The following is a 17,737-nucleotide window of genomic DNA, read 5'->3' on the forward strand; positions in this document are numbered from 1 at the left end:
TCCGCCTTGCTAGCGTGTGACGAACAGCTTCACAAGAGTTACATCAGTTACATTGGTGAAAAAACTCTTGGAACGATGACGATGATGATGATGATTCCGACAAAAACGATTGCAAGCATAGAGTTGTCATAAAACGCACAAATATAGTTCAGCATCAAAAACCCACAAACACCCGGAACTTCAAAACTTTCCGTCCGCACCAATGTCTCGGGCGGCCGAGAACGCTCGGTGCCTTAAGCTGGGATTGCCAGACCACCAGGGCTCGAATACTTTCGGCGCACTGAACGAATGGCCGTCCACCACTTCCAGCTCTGACTGTAGAAGCCGACGGGCTTCGGTGTCCCGCACGCGTGCCATCATGATGTGACATCCTCCACAACACCGCATATGGTGCAGTTCCACAAGCCGGCGGAGATGACATAGTTATCTTTGCTGGCAAAGATCGTACCTTTTGCGAGGGACACATAGGAGAATACTATGTGACCACGCGACCGCGCGCCCCACGTTTACAAGGCACGTTCCCAGCCAAAGTCGCAGAGGGCATACCTTGTTGGAAACACCTAGGTCGAGTCTTTCTCACGGAACTCTATAACTTGCCCATTGACATTTCGGCCCTTAAGCCGATATCTTAAAAGTTAGTTGGTTATTCTTACCAAGTTAATTAATTACGAACAACGTATAACAAATACAGGCGACGATGACTGGCAAAACAGCGGGTATTTTTTTTTTTTTTTTTCATTCACGTAGAGCGCTCAGTCTTTTTAAATATCTTGGTGCATATCAGGTGGGACAACCCGTGTTGGAAACGGAAAACGGCTGGAGCTGAAAAAAAAAAAGATACAATAGCACGTGTGCTGATGCATAATGTAAAACTCCGAGACTAGGGAACACGAAGGGACAGACACAACACGAAGTCTCAACATGAAATCACAACACGAATTTTTGCATTATGCATCAACTTCACCAGCTCGCGTGCTTCCTAGCCTGTTGATTGGACTTCTTTGGTCCACATGCGATAGCAATCCAGGACAGCTCCACCTGATAACTGTTGTTTTGTCTTTTGTGATTTTACTTCAGGTTACGTATATCCATGAGTTTTGTAGTGGCTACAATGGACAGTGTTTTAAAGTGTTGTATGTAGAAGTATGTCTGGTAATGCAATGCTATTTCACCTGTATATGGACTATATATTAAGTGCGTAGCGGTATGTGGTACGTGAACTCTCTATCTAATGTCGGGGGCACGAATACAGCACATGTCATGGGAAACAGATAGTAGTGGCAGATGTTCTTATCGTTTTTATTATTTTTTAATATAATATTCTAGTACTATAGCAAGCATTAAACGGCGTAGTGTGCCGTAGTATTGAAGTATTAAGTTAAATTAAGCGAAGTGAGCATAATCAAAAGTGGCAGTTCAGAAACAACTCCAACCTTACTCCTTTTCCAACAATTCCAACAACTCCAACGTTATGCCGACAAAAGAGTATAGAATAGCCACGTAAAGGTACTAGTGAGGGAGGACCAGGGACAATCTTCGACTTACCCGTTTTGTATTGTTGTCTTACAAGATGAGTCAGCAGAAGGTGAGCTCATCTTCGTTGAATCTCAGCCCACATGCTGACCGAATTTTCGTTATTCTCTAATAGACTAAAGTGAACGACTGAGGCCAGTTCTAGAACTGTACATGATTGGGTTTTCACGTAAGTGTCAACATATTCCATTATGCTTCAGAACAGTATCACCATTTTTGTGTTTCACAAGTGTATAACCCACCCGAAGATCCCAATGCCCGCTTTCCTCTTTCTCCTTCGGTTACATTTGATCTAATTGAATTTCATGCAACTAATCTTGTAATCTATGTATCTCATAAACACATAAAGTTTACTTTCTCCGCTATAGATGAGGACGGGAACCGAAAAAAGTTGCTTTCGACAGTTTGATTAGCTATAACCACCATCACTGACACCTTTACATTGTGTGCTGAAATATTTTATTCCTATAGCTCAACCTTTCTGTCCTGAGACAGAAACTTGGCATTATCTTGCAGATATTGCAACGCAATACCACAAGAAATATGTCAACTGGTTATTAACAATCATAATTGAGTTGCACTAACCTTTTGGGTGTTTTCGAGGAACACAACTGATGTGGCCGTAGACATTGGAACTGAAAAGGTCAAAGTACTCCGGAACTTCAATACAATACCACATTACGAAACACAGGATAGCATGTCACAGGAGGCGTGACGCAGCAAGCGATCAAAATTATGACTTATCTATAATCTATAAGAATTATCTATAAGAGGCGTCAGGTGGAATATCAGCTTTCCCAGTGCGCAATCACCTTAAAACATTAATACGCACATAAATATGACACACACACAGATACATTGGATGATGATGAGGAGGGTGATTCACCGCCGCTGTGGCGGTACACTACCCTATTGCACGTTGGGAACAGATGAGGGGACGATGTTGGGGGAACCACTTTCGAGGATCTGTCGCCAGACCGGTGGAGCGCAAGAACTCCCCAAGAAGACGAAGGCCCTGCATCTGGTGGGCAGTGTTCGACACGGTCCGAGAATCCTCGTGACGTTGAAAGGCCGTTTGTCGATACGTTGCATCGCATCTTCCATGAGTGCACGCTGTTGGTGATATTGCCCACAAGTCAGGATGACGTGGCAGAGATCGCCGTGAACTCACAAGTGAGGCAGAACGAAGACGAGGCGGAGCGGAGACGGTGTTTAAAGGAAGGTGTAAAGGCAACATTCAGCCTCATGCGGTGGAAAAGTGCAGTAAAAGGGCGTGGTAGTCGCGGATGAATTTGAAGAGATAGCGTGGTGTCTACAGCAGAGAAAAGGGAGTGTGCTATGTCATATTCCCATTGAGCCTTCATCTTTGGGCCCGACGAGTGTCGAATGGAGGTGTCTACGGTCGCCCGGTGACATCACTGTCGGGGAAAGAGCAGCGTACTGAATTGCGCTCAAGGCGGCTTTGTCTCCTTCTTCATTGTTGCTGATGGCACATGTCCCGGGATCCACTGCAATGCGGCAGTGTGCCCTGCAACGGCAGCCTTCTTATAAACATGCAGGATGTCAACGACAAGAGGATTGAGGGAGCCGGGTATCCCTGAGTTCCCCCACACACTGGAGCGTGGGTCTCGAATCTGAGACGACCCAGGACTGAACAGGGCTGGCTGATATTTTTGCACATCAAAGAGCGTAGAGTTCTGCACAAGTGGATGATGTTCTGTGTGAAAGGTGGTAACCACAGGAGACTGACTCAGTTGGAATGAGTTACTGGAAGGCATGCAAAGCATGGTTCAGAACATGATGGCTGACCTTCGTTCCTATACTATTCTGCACGGTGATGGCCTCGTATCATATAAGGTGAAGCGTGCAATGCACGCTACCTAACGTAGTAGTTCCCAACTTCCAGACGCCATGTCATATTTGTGAATTGAGGCCTGTATTTCTCACAGCCCCCTGGTCTCGCATCACTCTTCAGGAGTACTCGAGGTACAAGGTATGCTTGGCGTATTGTTCGAAACGTCGGCCAGCTGTTTCCATGCAGTGAATACAACACACCACATGGAAAGCATGGCAATCGTCACGACGCTCCCTCGCTATTCGTACCAGTAGTGATAACGCTATCATTGGTGGCAATGGTTGGCGAACAGCGTGCTTCCAAGTGGGGAAGGCAAAGAGGTTCTAAGCTGGGACAAAGCGTGGAAGCAATAGAACGCAATAGAAGGGCGACGATCAAAACTCCTTCTATGCAGAGGGTCTAGTGAATAAGATTCAGAACAACATGACATCTGAGCGTAAACCATGTGAGAGAAAAGCGCGTAATTTCCACGGGCGATCTTGGGACTGCGAGGAGGGTGCACGACGGATACCCCTTGCCCCCTCTCGGATTGCAGGTGCCATTACCTAATGCAGTTTTCATGTGCAATTCATTCTAACGCAGTTAAGTAGCAACCCGTTATTGCAACATGAGTCTCTTGGTGTATTTCTGAGGCACCTGTTAGCTGCGTGGATAGTTCAGTAGCTATGCACTTCTGAACGATTGAGCACATTGAAGACAGAAGCAATGAGCTTGAGGAGGGTTTGACATTACGGATGTAATTGAAAAACCTTTGTCGCAGTGGCGTGTAATGTAGCTATTGTATCCCACCAGTGACGAGGATGTAAGTGGTCATTTCCCTTTCGCAATGTCGAATTCCATTAACTGTTTGCTCTCATTGTATTTTCTCTAAGCTGGTGAACAACCATTATGAACAACAACAAATACACCGATGATGATGACAGGGGAAAATTCGCCATTACGAACCCTAGATTAAAAAACGCGAAGATAATCGAGTATGTCGTAATGGGACTTAGCCTGTGCTGGCGAATGACGTAAGACAACGAATGGTGTATGATGAATAGGCTGTTAAATATAATCCCCGTCATGTTGAACTTCACTAGTTCTGCCTGCTGCGCAAAGAAGTATAAATACTGTCATACACTGACCATTGAACAAAGGATAGGCTACTTCATCAGCTATGGCCGGCTTCGTCTACGTGGTTGCGATCATTCTTCTCTTCGGGGCTGCGACGCTGGAAGCCAAGACACATAAAAAACTACCAAAAGGCAGTACGTAATGTTCTATACCAGGAATGTTTTGAAGAATTTTCTTTCATTTGTTTGTACTCCGTATGTCGTTAAAAATTTAGATCAAGTGGCGTGATGTTACATACCGAAGCATCACCTTAGATCAACAAAGCATCGCTCTTTTTTCGATTTTCTGTAGTTGCAACGCAATAGACGACAGCGTTCGAAGATCATTATTATATGGCATTTTAATCAGGATAAAAAGTAAAAGTAGATTCAGTTATGTTCATACGTATACGCTTACAAATTAAGTGTTTGAAATAAGCAGTCCACTATTTACGCAAGCTCCGACCATGTGAATGATATTATTTTCAATGCAGTCGCTATATAAGTTTTGTAATATTACCTCTGCGTAATATTTTAAGAGGGCAGACGACCTGCGGAGCGCCGTGTATTTTCTATGGGAGAAATTTTGGATCAATGTTCGATAACTACTGAACTGATTTTGACGAAACTGATCTTTCTCAATAGCTTTTTGAAAGCTTTTGAGAAAGTGGGATTGAAACTGGAGTTAAAGCCGCTTGTTCCATGAGGAGTGTCCACATAACCGGGAAAATCGTCAAAATCACACATCAAATCTGCAAAGCGCACAGTTCGAACGTTATGACACACAGACGAAATGTTTTTGAGACATTTCCCCCTTGGGAACCTTCCTAGAATATTTTCGCGCCAGTATTACTTCTATGCACGGTTCTGTTCGCTTACACTAACCCGAACACCGAACGGTCTCTCTAGTGGACTAGTGCAGCGACCGCTTTTACGTTACTCACTGAATGGCCAGCAGATTTTATTATTCATTAACGCATGAAAAAAATATATATATGTCTCTCTTGGTTCATTTTACTCACAAACGTTCTTCATGACGACTCAAAACAGCACATAAAAAAAAAATTGCTTAAGAGATGGTCGAAGTTACGTTGGTAACGCAACGTCGTTCGCTACGTAACTTCGACCATCTCTGCCGAAGCGTAATCCCGTTCGCGCACAGGGGACAAGCGTCCCAGTTGTTGACCCCGGTCGCTGAGACTCGCTCCATCCGCATTGATGATGGTGGTGACTGCTTTTCGTCGTCGGCCACGCTTAGGTGGGCAACGTCGCGACTACCGCAGGTGGGACCGTGGGTCCTGGGCCGACTTCACACGAAACTGCTTTAAAGGCAAAGCTCTTAAAAGGGAAAGAGGAACGTCCAGGGAAACGAACCCGGTCACCTCGGCGTAGTATGCCGTCACCGCTCACCGTAACCACTCGCTTCGCCGGGCAGATCACGATCGCTGCCTGATCATGATCGTACGCGGCGTGGATCCTGCGTCAGCGCGTATGGGGTACTAGCTGTTAGCTGACGTTACGCTAACTTCCTAGTTTGAAAATGCAACGTTATATTGATATTCGTACTAGACAAAACGGCAAACTTGGAATAATTTCGCACCGAATGTGAATGACGCTACGACACCGTAGCGATTGGGCTTTTTTGACTTCGAAAGATAAGTGGAAACTTAGCCATAACCAAGCTGGTCGAACCCTACAACAGCGGTAACGCTTTAGTACAACAACAACAACAACAACACTCCGTGTTAGCGCCGCGAAGCAACTGTGGCTATGAGCGGAGTGATAACGCTTTAGTGTATAAACGCTCCATATGACATCGCATGACGAGGTCCACATGTACATGGAGCCAATTTTTGTTGATCTTTTGTATTTCATGACCAATCGGTCGATCCAGTTGACGTTTGTAAAATTGTTGATTATTCTAAATATGTTTACATCTCCCCGAAAAAGGAAAAAAAAAGTTACGTCCATTTATGAAACGTGGACAAAAGTTGTTAAGAGCGTTTATTATTGTTATTATTACTATTAGTAGTAGTATTATCCATTTCTATGACTTCAGGATAAGAGTCGTTACTTCAAAGAAGGAATGCGATGTTAAGATGAGCATTACTATATTAGCGACTGTTTAACCATAGATGCATTGCTTCTTTAGGCGGGCATATCAATCAATTTAGCAAAGAACAAGAAAACACGCATGCAACTTTTCACATGCAGCAACATGTAGTCATGCCGCTAGACGTGTAGTCACATTGTTTTCTAACGTAAGCATCGGCCACCACTGCCCCCACACCCAATTCCGGGTTGTGTCTACACAATAATTCGCACCCGCACCCGCACCGACACCCGCTCGTAAAGCTTTCAGACTTCGTATGCAATTTTTACGTTTCCTTCTATTTATAGTAAATTCTTTATTCGTCTCTTAATTCATACTTACGCTTGTTTTATATCATCTCTGTGCAGAAAGACTGTACTGTGACTTCAACGAACAGAACGTTACTGCTGCATGCGCCAACGTGTCTGGCTCGAACAACGACACGCTGTGGTTTTTCCAAGGCGGTTCTGGAAGCCCAGTCGGTTGCTATAGGAGAAAGACTTGCCCTGAGATTCAGTGTTATGGCTTTCCATCTCACATGGAATGCGCGACGTCCACTCTAAAGTGCCGGTAAGTCAAATATCAAGGCTGACATACGCCTTAAATACAGGCAACAATCATTTCGTGAAGGACCACGAAAAAAAAAAAAAAACGAAGTAATCGGGGAATTAAAGTCGTCGTTACCGTGAAATAAACACACAAGGAACGTGACTCATCTGTTGCGTCGTTTGTGTATCAGCGAAACAAACAGCAACCTAAGCTTTCACTCTCCCTCTCGTTCTTAAGAAGCGCGACGGTGCGGAGAGGCGTCGGATATTGGTTCCCTCAATCGAATTCTCGCGATTAGACAGGATCGCTTGTGGAGGCACATGAGAACGTGCTACGCATGATATTTTTGTGTTCATTTCAAGGTAACTTTATTTCTAATTCCACGAGAAAAAAATTTTTGCGTTAATTCTGTGCACCTCTAATCACTTGGTACGTCGTGACCATCTTGGACATGAGCGTGGATGCATAGTTTGGTTAATAATTCACGAGTCGGTAAAAGATTGCAGCGGTTAAACGGGTCTTGACATTGTGGCCTAAGTTATATGCTGGATAGATGTACCGCGTGGGGCACGGTTGTCTGAAACCTCGAGCCAGTTGTGGAGCTCCCGACCATCGGCGCTGTCACGCACAAAGGAGCTGCTCGCTCCAAGATCGAACGGTGTCGTCGCGCTGAGGAGAACTACCGCAGTGTGGACACGTCGTCTGCATTTCCACGTTTATTCTGCATTCTGTGCAGTAGGTGGAGCATTGGGGAACCGAACAGTATCGTACTATCGCGGCACAAGTGATCTTCCGTTGAATATACACAATAAGTGTTGAAAAGAATCATCAACTCCGAACATCGGCCCACGTGTTAACCACACTAGAAATGTGACGGTGTCGCCCCCTATAGGTCGATCTCGCAGCGAGTACGGCAGTTTCCTAGAGAGCAGCCATCTTGCCTGACGTCATCCGGTCGCCATTACAGCAGCGTGGGGACTTCATGGCAGTGATAAGTGATATGCGGCTAAACCAACGTGTACCAAAATGGTCTCCGAGAGGAGGAGGCCTCGCTTAACCGCGTGACACACACTGCCATCTGTCGGGAGACAAAATCGTGACGAGAGAACGCATAGATGAATACACGTAACTTGGTAACCACTCAAATGTTTGGTGTACCACACTGCTGGGACACGCTATTTTAAATTGTATCGTGGATTCGATAAATTTCTATGAGAAACATAGGCTCACAGTTTTTCGTCTAGGTCTATATAGCATCGTTGCTTGGCCAAACGCACTTCATCCTACATTAAAGACGCGGAACGCGGAAAACTAACATGCGACATATGGTGCTTCACTACTGGAACGTGCGTGTTCACCAATCGCTACTTCTCAGGCCAATCTTCCCTGACATAGCCTGCTAGGAGAAGATTCCGTGTTAGAAGTTGTTTTTCGCTGCAACTTTGTTTCACAGGTGCCCTTCCGTAGGAGAGAACGGACATTCTCCCCTCCGGACGTCTGAAGGACGTCTGACGGACGTTGACGGACGTCTGTTCTTGTGCCTTCCTAATGCCGAATGCCCGAATAATATGTGTTTTTGGAAATATTGCAAAAATAACGAAAGAAATATATTTGAGCCGCAGAACTTCTATTTACAGGAACCCAAACTTCGATCGTCCATACAAGGACTGTAGAAACATTAAAAAGAAGGGCAAGAAAGAAAAGAAAAAGAAACCGCCAAAGAAAGGAAGAAAGAAGAAAGAGTGACTGACGCGGAACAAGTCAATGTCTCAATAAAGAATTAAAGATGCTCTGAGATTATTCTTCATGAATCCCCATCTCCTGGTCATATTAGAAAGTAAGTCCATCTGTGCATTTCTGGAATACGCAAAATTCCGCGTGTGCGTTTGAGCAGCAGTAACACCGTCTGCAGACTTTCCCACTGCCTGCATTTTTCGCATGCATCCCATGATCATGAGCTCCAAAACGCAGCTACTTCTACTGCTCCACTACTGCATCTCATCACGAACACAGCGGATAGAGCAGATGTGCTCGTGCAGCTATTGGTGTCGCGAAGCCGACGGCTTCGTAAAGCATCATGCTATAGTGCGACGGTGATGGCAACGACCAGAACAGAAAGAAAATTGTAGAGGCAACCCGCGAATCTCCATGAGACCCGCTGATCCGAAAGCCGTCTGCACCCGAATACCGCAAACCGTTACTACAGACCCACTAAGCAAGGGCGGGGGAGCAAGCCGGTGGTCAATATAAGCACTCAGATGATTGGAAGCCTCGATAAACCTGCAGAGGATTCTGAAAAGGCTGTTGAACTGTATACCCAACAACAACAACAACATAGATGAATGGATGATGATGATCTGTATACCCAGGATGAATAGTTCCCTGTTAATGATTGTGAACTGAGCGCGAAATATTCCGTTTCCCACGCCCTTTCGGACAGCTCGTAACAGAACGTGCCAAAATATAAGGTCACGAGGCCGATCTGCAGTAAAAACTTGCATCGCTGTAGCGGATCCTACACTGATGCGAATCTCTGCAAGAAGGAGGCAAAATAAAGTAAAAAAAAACAAATTAGGATCCAACGTGCATGTGAGAGTCATATCTGTGACGTCTACGCAGCATTTGGTTAGTTAGTGCTCCGGGAACGTTGCGTCTTTCCCGGAACTACTTAACAGCACCAAAGCAATCTCCGGTGCGCATTCCCGGCTGCACCCTGCGCGCCTCTTGTCTCATGCCAGGGTAAACCAGCACGACTTCCGGTCCGTGACACATTTTCTGTTGTATACGCCGTTCGGCCATATAGATGGCGTTTGGCGAGATTGGTGTGCGGATTGTTTTACAGAAAGCAGACGACAGAAGGAAGCTCGAGCAGTGGCGCGCGTACGAGGCACCCGGCTTTCGTAGAGTCGGACATATAACGTTCAGTAGAGACAGGGATACGCCCCCCCCCCCTGAAAATCCGGGAAAGGGCGCCCGGGAGCCTACATAATCCGCCTGTAGAGGAACCCGCCCGGATCGCAGCGGCCTTGTTCACGCATTCCCGCTGCTGCTGCATCAGCTGCCACAGTCACAAGCCGTGTGTCGTGTCTAGCCGTCCATCATCCACGAGTCGTCCTCATTCCCCTCTTCATGGTATCGACGTGGACCTCAATCGCATGCACCGCTCCGCGTCTGAGGGAGGGAGTGATGTGGCAGCTCGTGGACGACGACGACGGCGCGCCTCTGCTGGCGCGCTACTGCGCCTACCAGCCAGTTCTACCGGCACCGTCCTAGCGTGAGGCCCGCTCGAACATTCCATCACGCCCATTGCTGCAGAGCCACCGCTTGACAAAACTGACATCGTTTCACTGCCTTACGGCATACTGCTTCCACCTTCACTGGGCAGAGGCCGTGAACCTGTCTTCGTTACCGCTTAAACCACAGCAGCCTGCCACAGTCAATTTTTATCCTATTTTTCTTGATATGGGTGCGCTGTGTCGAATATCGCCACGGACCAATTGGCCTTCCCTCTTCCCTTTCCATTGTTAATTATTCTGAGCAATAGCAAGCCTGCTATTTGCTTGGTGAACCTTTATTTTTTTTCCTTTTATCCTAGTTTTCTTTCTTTTTTTTTTAGTGAACATATTCCCCACCCAACAACTTCCCTAACTTTGCGTACCCGTTCAGAGAGACTTTCTTCTGTGTTATTTCTCTTTAGATTAGCGAATGTAATTTCTGTTTCTGGATTTATTTTCGTTAAACACAATTCACGTGCAAATAATTTTAACTTATCTGGAGCAGCGACTTCATGTTGCAAGATTAACTGTTTGTTTGTTTGAGTTTTTTAGATAACGTGCTTGCCAACAGCTGAATAATAACCTACTGGTCAGTGCACCACATAGAGAATATACAGGGTGTCCCAGAAAACGTGTAGTTGAATTATAATAAAAAAACTACGCCACCAAGAATCATGCGGCCCACGGCATTTGTTCTTACTAGGTATTTGCCACCTTTTGATGTGAATGTCATGTAACTTAAGTTTAATTATATAAATATTTGCGAACTCAACTCGGAAATTTGCCAAGTAAAGTAGTTTTTTTTTTAATAATTCAATGACACGTTTTCTGGGGCAACCAGGACACTGTCGGCCATAAAATCACTGAGATAGCCAAAAAAAAAAAAATCAAACTACTAGACTAAGGGCAGAACACTTTCGAACAACCACAAAAAGCAGTCAGCGGTCATGGATTAAAGAGCAGACGGTGGGCAGAATTTCTGAAATGAAAGCAATTCATGAAAAGTTAATATCAGAATTAAACTGAAAGAAATTCATGGAAAGATCAGTATGAGAACAGTTAGTACCATTAAGGAGTAATTGCATACGAAATGTAGGGATCAGTGCAAAATTAACTGGAGGGGTAGAACAAGGCAAGTTTGCTGCTTGGATATACAGGGTACTAAAAATATTAGCAAGCCCAAAGGGGGGGGGATATGTTTATTAAGAAAGAAGAAGGAAAGGTCAGCCAAACCCAAACACAAGCACCCAACAACAACAACAACATAGATGAATGGATGATGATGATGTGGGATACAAGCACCCAAGTACTACAGCATTCTATAGGATAGGAATAGTACAAGCGTCTTCCGGTATACCTATTACAAAACACTACAACAAACCTTTTTTGAATGCTTTCTATGTCGCAGGACCGTTGAGGATATGTAATTTCCCCTGTAGAGGCAAATTCGGTCAATGTCGGCCCGGTGCGTTTATTTGTTCCTCGAGCACCTGTTAGCCGGGTGGACATCATTGACTTGCGTTACATCTTTGAACGATTCAACGGAATACTAAATGTCAAATAAAATTTAGAAGGGCGGGGTGTTATGATTATCTTATAAGAATGTTGTCACAATACCGCAATAAGTGAACTATTATATAGCCCAAAAGGTGACGGCGTCAGCGATCAGTTCCCTTGTACAATGTAACTTTTTACTGTCATTGTAATTTCTCGAAAATGACAGTCATTTTACCAGAAACACAATTAATGAAACATGCCGTAATGGAACTCGGCATCGGCTGTGGTACAATGTGAACAACTGAATGCTACATTACAAAACAGTTGTCATGCTAAAAAAAAAAAAAAAAAAATGCGTCACGTTGAACTTCACTACTGCTGGCTCCTGCGCAAACACATACAAATTGTGACGTACGTGGATAATTGAACAAAGTAGTAAGGTACTCCGCAGGTATGGCCGCCAGCGGCTACGTGGTTGCGATCTTTCTTCTCTTCGGGGCTGTGACGCTAGCAGCTGAGATACCTACCGTACGACCAAAAAGTATGTACGGGTGTAAGCTCTACTATAGATTCTTAAATATTGTTATGGATTTCTGTACTACCAATGTTCTTGAGAGCTGTGGTTTATGTGTCTGTCTCTAGCTCGTTATTAAAAATTTGTCCGAAGTGGCGTCATGACGTACCCAAGCAGCTCAACATCTCGGCCGAATATTGGTCTTATGTTAATCCAAGATTGAACCAGTATTGGACCAATGTTGGGCTACTATGTTGTGCTGCTTGGGAGGTTGTTATGTACCGGAGCATAACCTTATAGAAAAGCAAAGCATTGCTCTTTCGATCTTCTGTAGATATCATCCATCATGCGTCGTCCTTCAAATGTCCGTATTAAATAGCATTTTGATACGCGTAAATATGATTATTATTATTATTATCATTGGCGTTTTCACGGAGTACGGACAGCTAAGATCATAGTGCGGCCAAACAATGGCGAAAGGATAAAGAACAAAAACAATTGGCTTATGTTTCCACATTTGATCAGACAGAGGGTTTACGCGAATTTCGAATGTGTTAATGGTATGATTTAGGACGCGGTCGTTATATGAGTTTTGTAATATTTGAATACTGCCAAATTAATGAGATCATCATCCACGCCTTGAGCGCGACGATGCAGAAGAAGATCGAATTCCGTTCCTTTCGTCCAACTGATGTGCAATAGTGAGCGTTATTAGACTGCTACCGGTAGCCCGGTAGGCTACCGTGTCTAGCGCACCCTATCAACACATAAAATTCTGGATCACGCTCTCTCATCAGCTCGCGTGGTTAACGGTGGTTAGCGTGCTGGCCGTGTCACGTCGAGACTGGGAGGTACCCGGGTTAAAATTGCGGTGCCGGCTGCGCTGTCTGGGGTTTTCCTGGGTTCTCCTCAGACTGTTAACGTTTGGCTTTTGGAGGCTCTTTATACTAAGAGGAGAGCGTCTAACGAAGGGACAAAGACAGGACGGCACACACGACACTGTCCTCTCAGACGCTTTTAGACATATGTCGGCACAGTTCCCTTGGAAGTCCGCCTATGACGCACATTCCCCAAGGTGTCAGTCATGACGTTGTCCATGCACCTCTGTGAGGCCGATAACGGAGAGTCCCTTCAGCACCACCACCTCTGTCATTCACCATCTCAAAATAAAGTTATTGTTGTTTGGTTCCGGTAGGCACGGTGAGTCAACGGTGACATCATCATCGGTCTACTAATACTCGCTATTTCTAAAGTTATAATGTTTTTGTTTAGCATTTCGAAAGGTCACTCAGAGCATGGCGCATTTCTGTTGTTTCCGGCGACGTACCGACCCAGACAAACTGGCGTTCGAGTCACGCTCTGCTCGTGGTAGGGCACCAGTGACAACTGAACTTGGCGACATCGTCGAATGGTGCAGCTGTTGTGATCTGGCAGCCGTGGGTGACGCTATCCCTGTGGGAACTTCGGCCCTGTGATTGCACCTGTGATGCGATGTGAGAGACGAAGAAAAAAAAAAGGGGGGGATTACATCTGTCTTCTTTTCTTTTTGACTTCGCGGTAACGCCGCGAGGCAACTTGGTCACAAGCGGCGTACAGACGTAGATTAAAAGAGATCAGCAGGAAGAAGTGGGGTTAGTATAAGCGTCCTTGGGCAAACTTTATAGGAACTGTGCCCGCGTCCTCCTGCAACACATGGCGGAAAACCCAGGTTAGCCCACAGACATTATTGCCGGTGGTTGGATTCCAACCCGTCATCCCCAATCGTCGACAACCGCCAACGAGTAGATGTCCACTCGGCCATGTCGCTGGTGGCCACAGGTTACCTGCTTATCTTTTAGTACCGAACACTGCACAAGTCAAGCGGACCACTCCATTTAAAATTCCAAAGTATATGTTTTTTTTCTCGTCGTGTTAGTGCCGCGAAGCAACTCTGGCTATGAGCGGCTTTTAGATGTGGACAGGTGGAGGGCATGACAGCAGGAAGGAGTGGGGGATAGGAGGGTTAGTATGCGTCCTGGGCCGACTTCAGGGGGAAGTGTGCCGATATTCGTCTGAATGTCTTCGGACAACCCAGGGAAAACCTCAGACAACCCAGCCGGTGGTAGGATTCGAACCCACCTCCCAGTCTTCAGCGCCACCTTGGCTGCTACCAACGGTACAGCGTATGCTGTTGCTTATAAATGATACAACGAATGATTCTACGTGAATGATTCTACGACGGAGCACTTAAAGGCAACAGCTCAGTGATCGTGCATTTTTTGAGTAAATGTAATGAGAAAACATGAGAACAGGAGGCTATGAAAGAGGAGTGACGCGCCCAGGATGCACTAGCTGGTTAGTACCATATGTCATCGTGGAACTGGCAGTGAATGTCAACATGTAAGTCATTTGACAAAGATGCGAACTCTACTGCTTGGTTTGACATTAGAAATTTTTAGCACATCGTACGCTATGCCTTTTCGCTGCGCGCGCTGATGCACTTGGAAAACTTGTTGATACGTATACGGCCTGGATTATACGAGGGTGGTTCCATAAGTTTCCGGCCCGAGGTGGAAAATGCGCGCGAATTTGAAAATGCGATTAAGGCCGCGTGGCGCCATCTGTTGGAGGGCCGGAGCGCCACCCTCAACCCTCTCCATGCTTTTGTCGGTTGGAGAGCGGCATTTCAAACAGCCAGGGTGCACTCTTCAGTTAAAATGAAAAAAATCGAGAACCGCGCTGTGATAAAATTCTTGACAAAAGAGGGACTTTCGCCTAAAGAAATTAAGGCGCGACTGTACAACGTGTACAGGGAAGCCTGTCCGTCGTACACAACGGTAAAAGACTGGGCTAAGCAGTTTCGACTGGGGCGAGAGTCCATTGAAGATGATCCACGCGGTGGTCGTCCAGTGGAAGTGGTGACACAAGAAAATTTGTCTCTTGTCGAGGAGGAAGTGCTTAGCGACAGGCGTCTGAAGGTGAACGAAATCCCAGAAAGGCTGGGGCTTCCCAAAACAACCGGCGCATCATCGGCGAGGGCCTTCACATGAAAAAGGTCAGTGCGAGATGGGTGCCACGGCTTCTCTCGTCAGTTCAAAAGCAACAGCGCGTCGTCCGTGCTAAAGAGTTTTTGTAGCTCTGTTAAGAGAACAAAGGAGAAATATTGAAGTCAATTGTCACAGGGGATGAGACTATGGTGCTCTACTATGACCCCTTTCGATAAAGGAGTCGATGAGATGGCGCAAACCAGGAGAAGCACCCCCAAGAAAAGCCAAGGTCACACAATCCACAAAGAACATCATGGCAACAACATTTTGGGATTGTCACGGGATCCTCACCATCGACTTCAAAGAGAGGAACACCACAGTGAATGCGACTTATTATGCTTCACTCCTGCACCGACTGCGAGACGCCATCAAGGAAAAGAGGCGCGGCAGGTTGAGTCGAGGTGTCCGATTGCTCCTGGACAATGCCCCTCTCAACACGGCTTCTGTTGCTAAGGCTGCACTGAAGGAGTGCGGCTTCGAAGAAATTCACCACCCACCCTACAGTTGAGACTTGGCACCGAGTGACTACTTCCTGTTCTCAAACTTGAAGAGGGATCTCAGAGGACGGAAATTTCAAAACGATAGTGAGGTGCAAGAGGCAGTTTTCCAGCATTTTGCGGACAAAACTTCGGACTATTTTTTCAAGGGTATAAGAATGTTGGTTGAAAGGTGTCAAAAGTGCATCGAAGCCGTCTCTCGTATTTATAAGGAGTCACGATCCTCATATTGTTTTTCTCTGATTCCAATCTAATGTAATCTAATCTAATATATCAACTTTAAGTGCTTTATCCTTCGCCATTTCACCAAAGAAGAAATTTTGGCTCGACTGCATCAGACTGAGAAGAAATAAGTTCGCCCGTGGGATTGCAGTTTGATCAGATTTGTACTGCAGTAGAGAGAGATACCCATGTCTCGTGCCCGTGTGCCTCGCATATGTCACGAAACATCTGATTTATTTTTGTTAGAAATCCATCCATCGTATACGGTCGCGCAGTTCTTCTATTGTGAATGCACCGTCTGCTCGGCGGCTGTATAATTGACCATACTTTGGATGGAACTCTCGGACGGTTCGTGAGGACAATGCCCTCGTTTTTCAAAGACTGATGAAATCCGCTCATTATCGTGGTACTGTTGCAAGAAAGCAATGTTGCAGTGTTTCAGTTGTTTCAACGCAAATATCAGGCGCAACAAGTTTCACAATGTGTGCAGCCTTCATTGTATTTTAGTAAGGTGAAATGTTAGAGTACGCTAAATGGGATTGCGTATTTATCACTAAACGTTAGCAGCGAAAGCTCGTCCGATTTACTTTTCTTGGACCACAAATAACATATAGGTGTGCTATAGTGATTACCAAATAAGTCAGAGGTTACAAAAGAGGAATCATTCCTGGAAATATCACATAATCGTGAGCTGCATTTAGAACATTTGAACTGTAGCAGATAAACATAATGATGTCGAGCAATTTAGTGCATTATCTGGGAATTAAAGTAATTTAATGAGCGGCTGCTTTATGCTTAACATGTGATCCTGGGGAAGAATATCGTGGTAGACATTATTTTTATTTTTTTATTAGTATTTATATTATTTATTTATGATTTTATTATTTAATTTTTATATTTGCGACTCGGTTCTGCGGCTTGCATTCGTTTTGAAGGAAGGGTCAGAGTAATCGGTTAAAGGTGTCAACGCAACACAAGCGCTCAAATGAACTCAGCTGAGACTTCCAGGTATTCGAACGCAAAATTGTGGCGTACTGATGACACTGCACAGGATTCACCAAAAGGCATGCTAAATTTATGTACATCGACGCATAGATGCACTCATTGTACTTTTTTTTCTCACAATTTACTGCAGTTCATTGCACATCAACATGAACAACATGCTCCTGTTCCTGTTTCTCATCGGGACAGCAACTAACGTAGAGGACATAGCCCAAGGAAGTTATGTCCTCTAACTTGTCTAACAACTTGTCTAACCTCTGCCTTGCCAATTGAGAGAAGGCAATTTTAATCGCTGGGTTGGTAGGCTGGTTTATTTAAAAATGAAATAATGAAAAATATAATCGCAAGTATTTTACAGTGGCATTATCTCCGTGAAGCACAAAAATCGCTGAATTCAAAAAACACAAGCACGTATACTCATAATTAACGCAGAGTCTATAATCGGAGATTTTAGTCATTCTGTTCACAGCTTCACATACACGTCGCATCCTGGCGGCTGTCCAGCGAATCACGTTCGGCGCGAGCCCAAAACAAACCCACTTGGGTTCCACAAACGATCAAAACCGGTCCGAAGCGGGACC

General features: G+C 45.3%; 1 protein-coding gene across 1 annotated transcript; it reads left to right on the top strand.

The window, feature by feature from the left end:
• The first annotated feature begins 4,506 nt into the window (after positions 1 to 4,506).
• Positions 4,507 to 8,913, top strand: LOC135398191 (uncharacterized). Its single transcript, XM_064629624.1, has 3 exons — positions 4,507 to 4,638; positions 6,943 to 7,144; positions 8,761 to 8,913. The coding sequence occupies exons 1-3, from the start codon at positions 4,548 to 4,550 to the stop codon at positions 8,867 to 8,869; spliced, it is 402 nt and encodes a 133-aa protein (XP_064485694.1). The 5' UTR covers positions 4,507 to 4,547; the 3' UTR covers positions 8,870 to 8,913.
• The last annotated feature ends 8,824 nt before the right edge of the window (positions 8,914 to 17,737 follow it).

The sequence above is a fragment of the Ornithodoros turicata genome, chromosome 6 (assembly GCF_037126465.1).
Source record: "Ornithodoros turicata isolate Travis chromosome 6, ASM3712646v1, whole genome shotgun sequence".
Taxonomy (NCBI): domain Eukaryota; kingdom Metazoa; phylum Arthropoda; class Arachnida; order Ixodida; family Argasidae; genus Ornithodoros; species Ornithodoros turicata.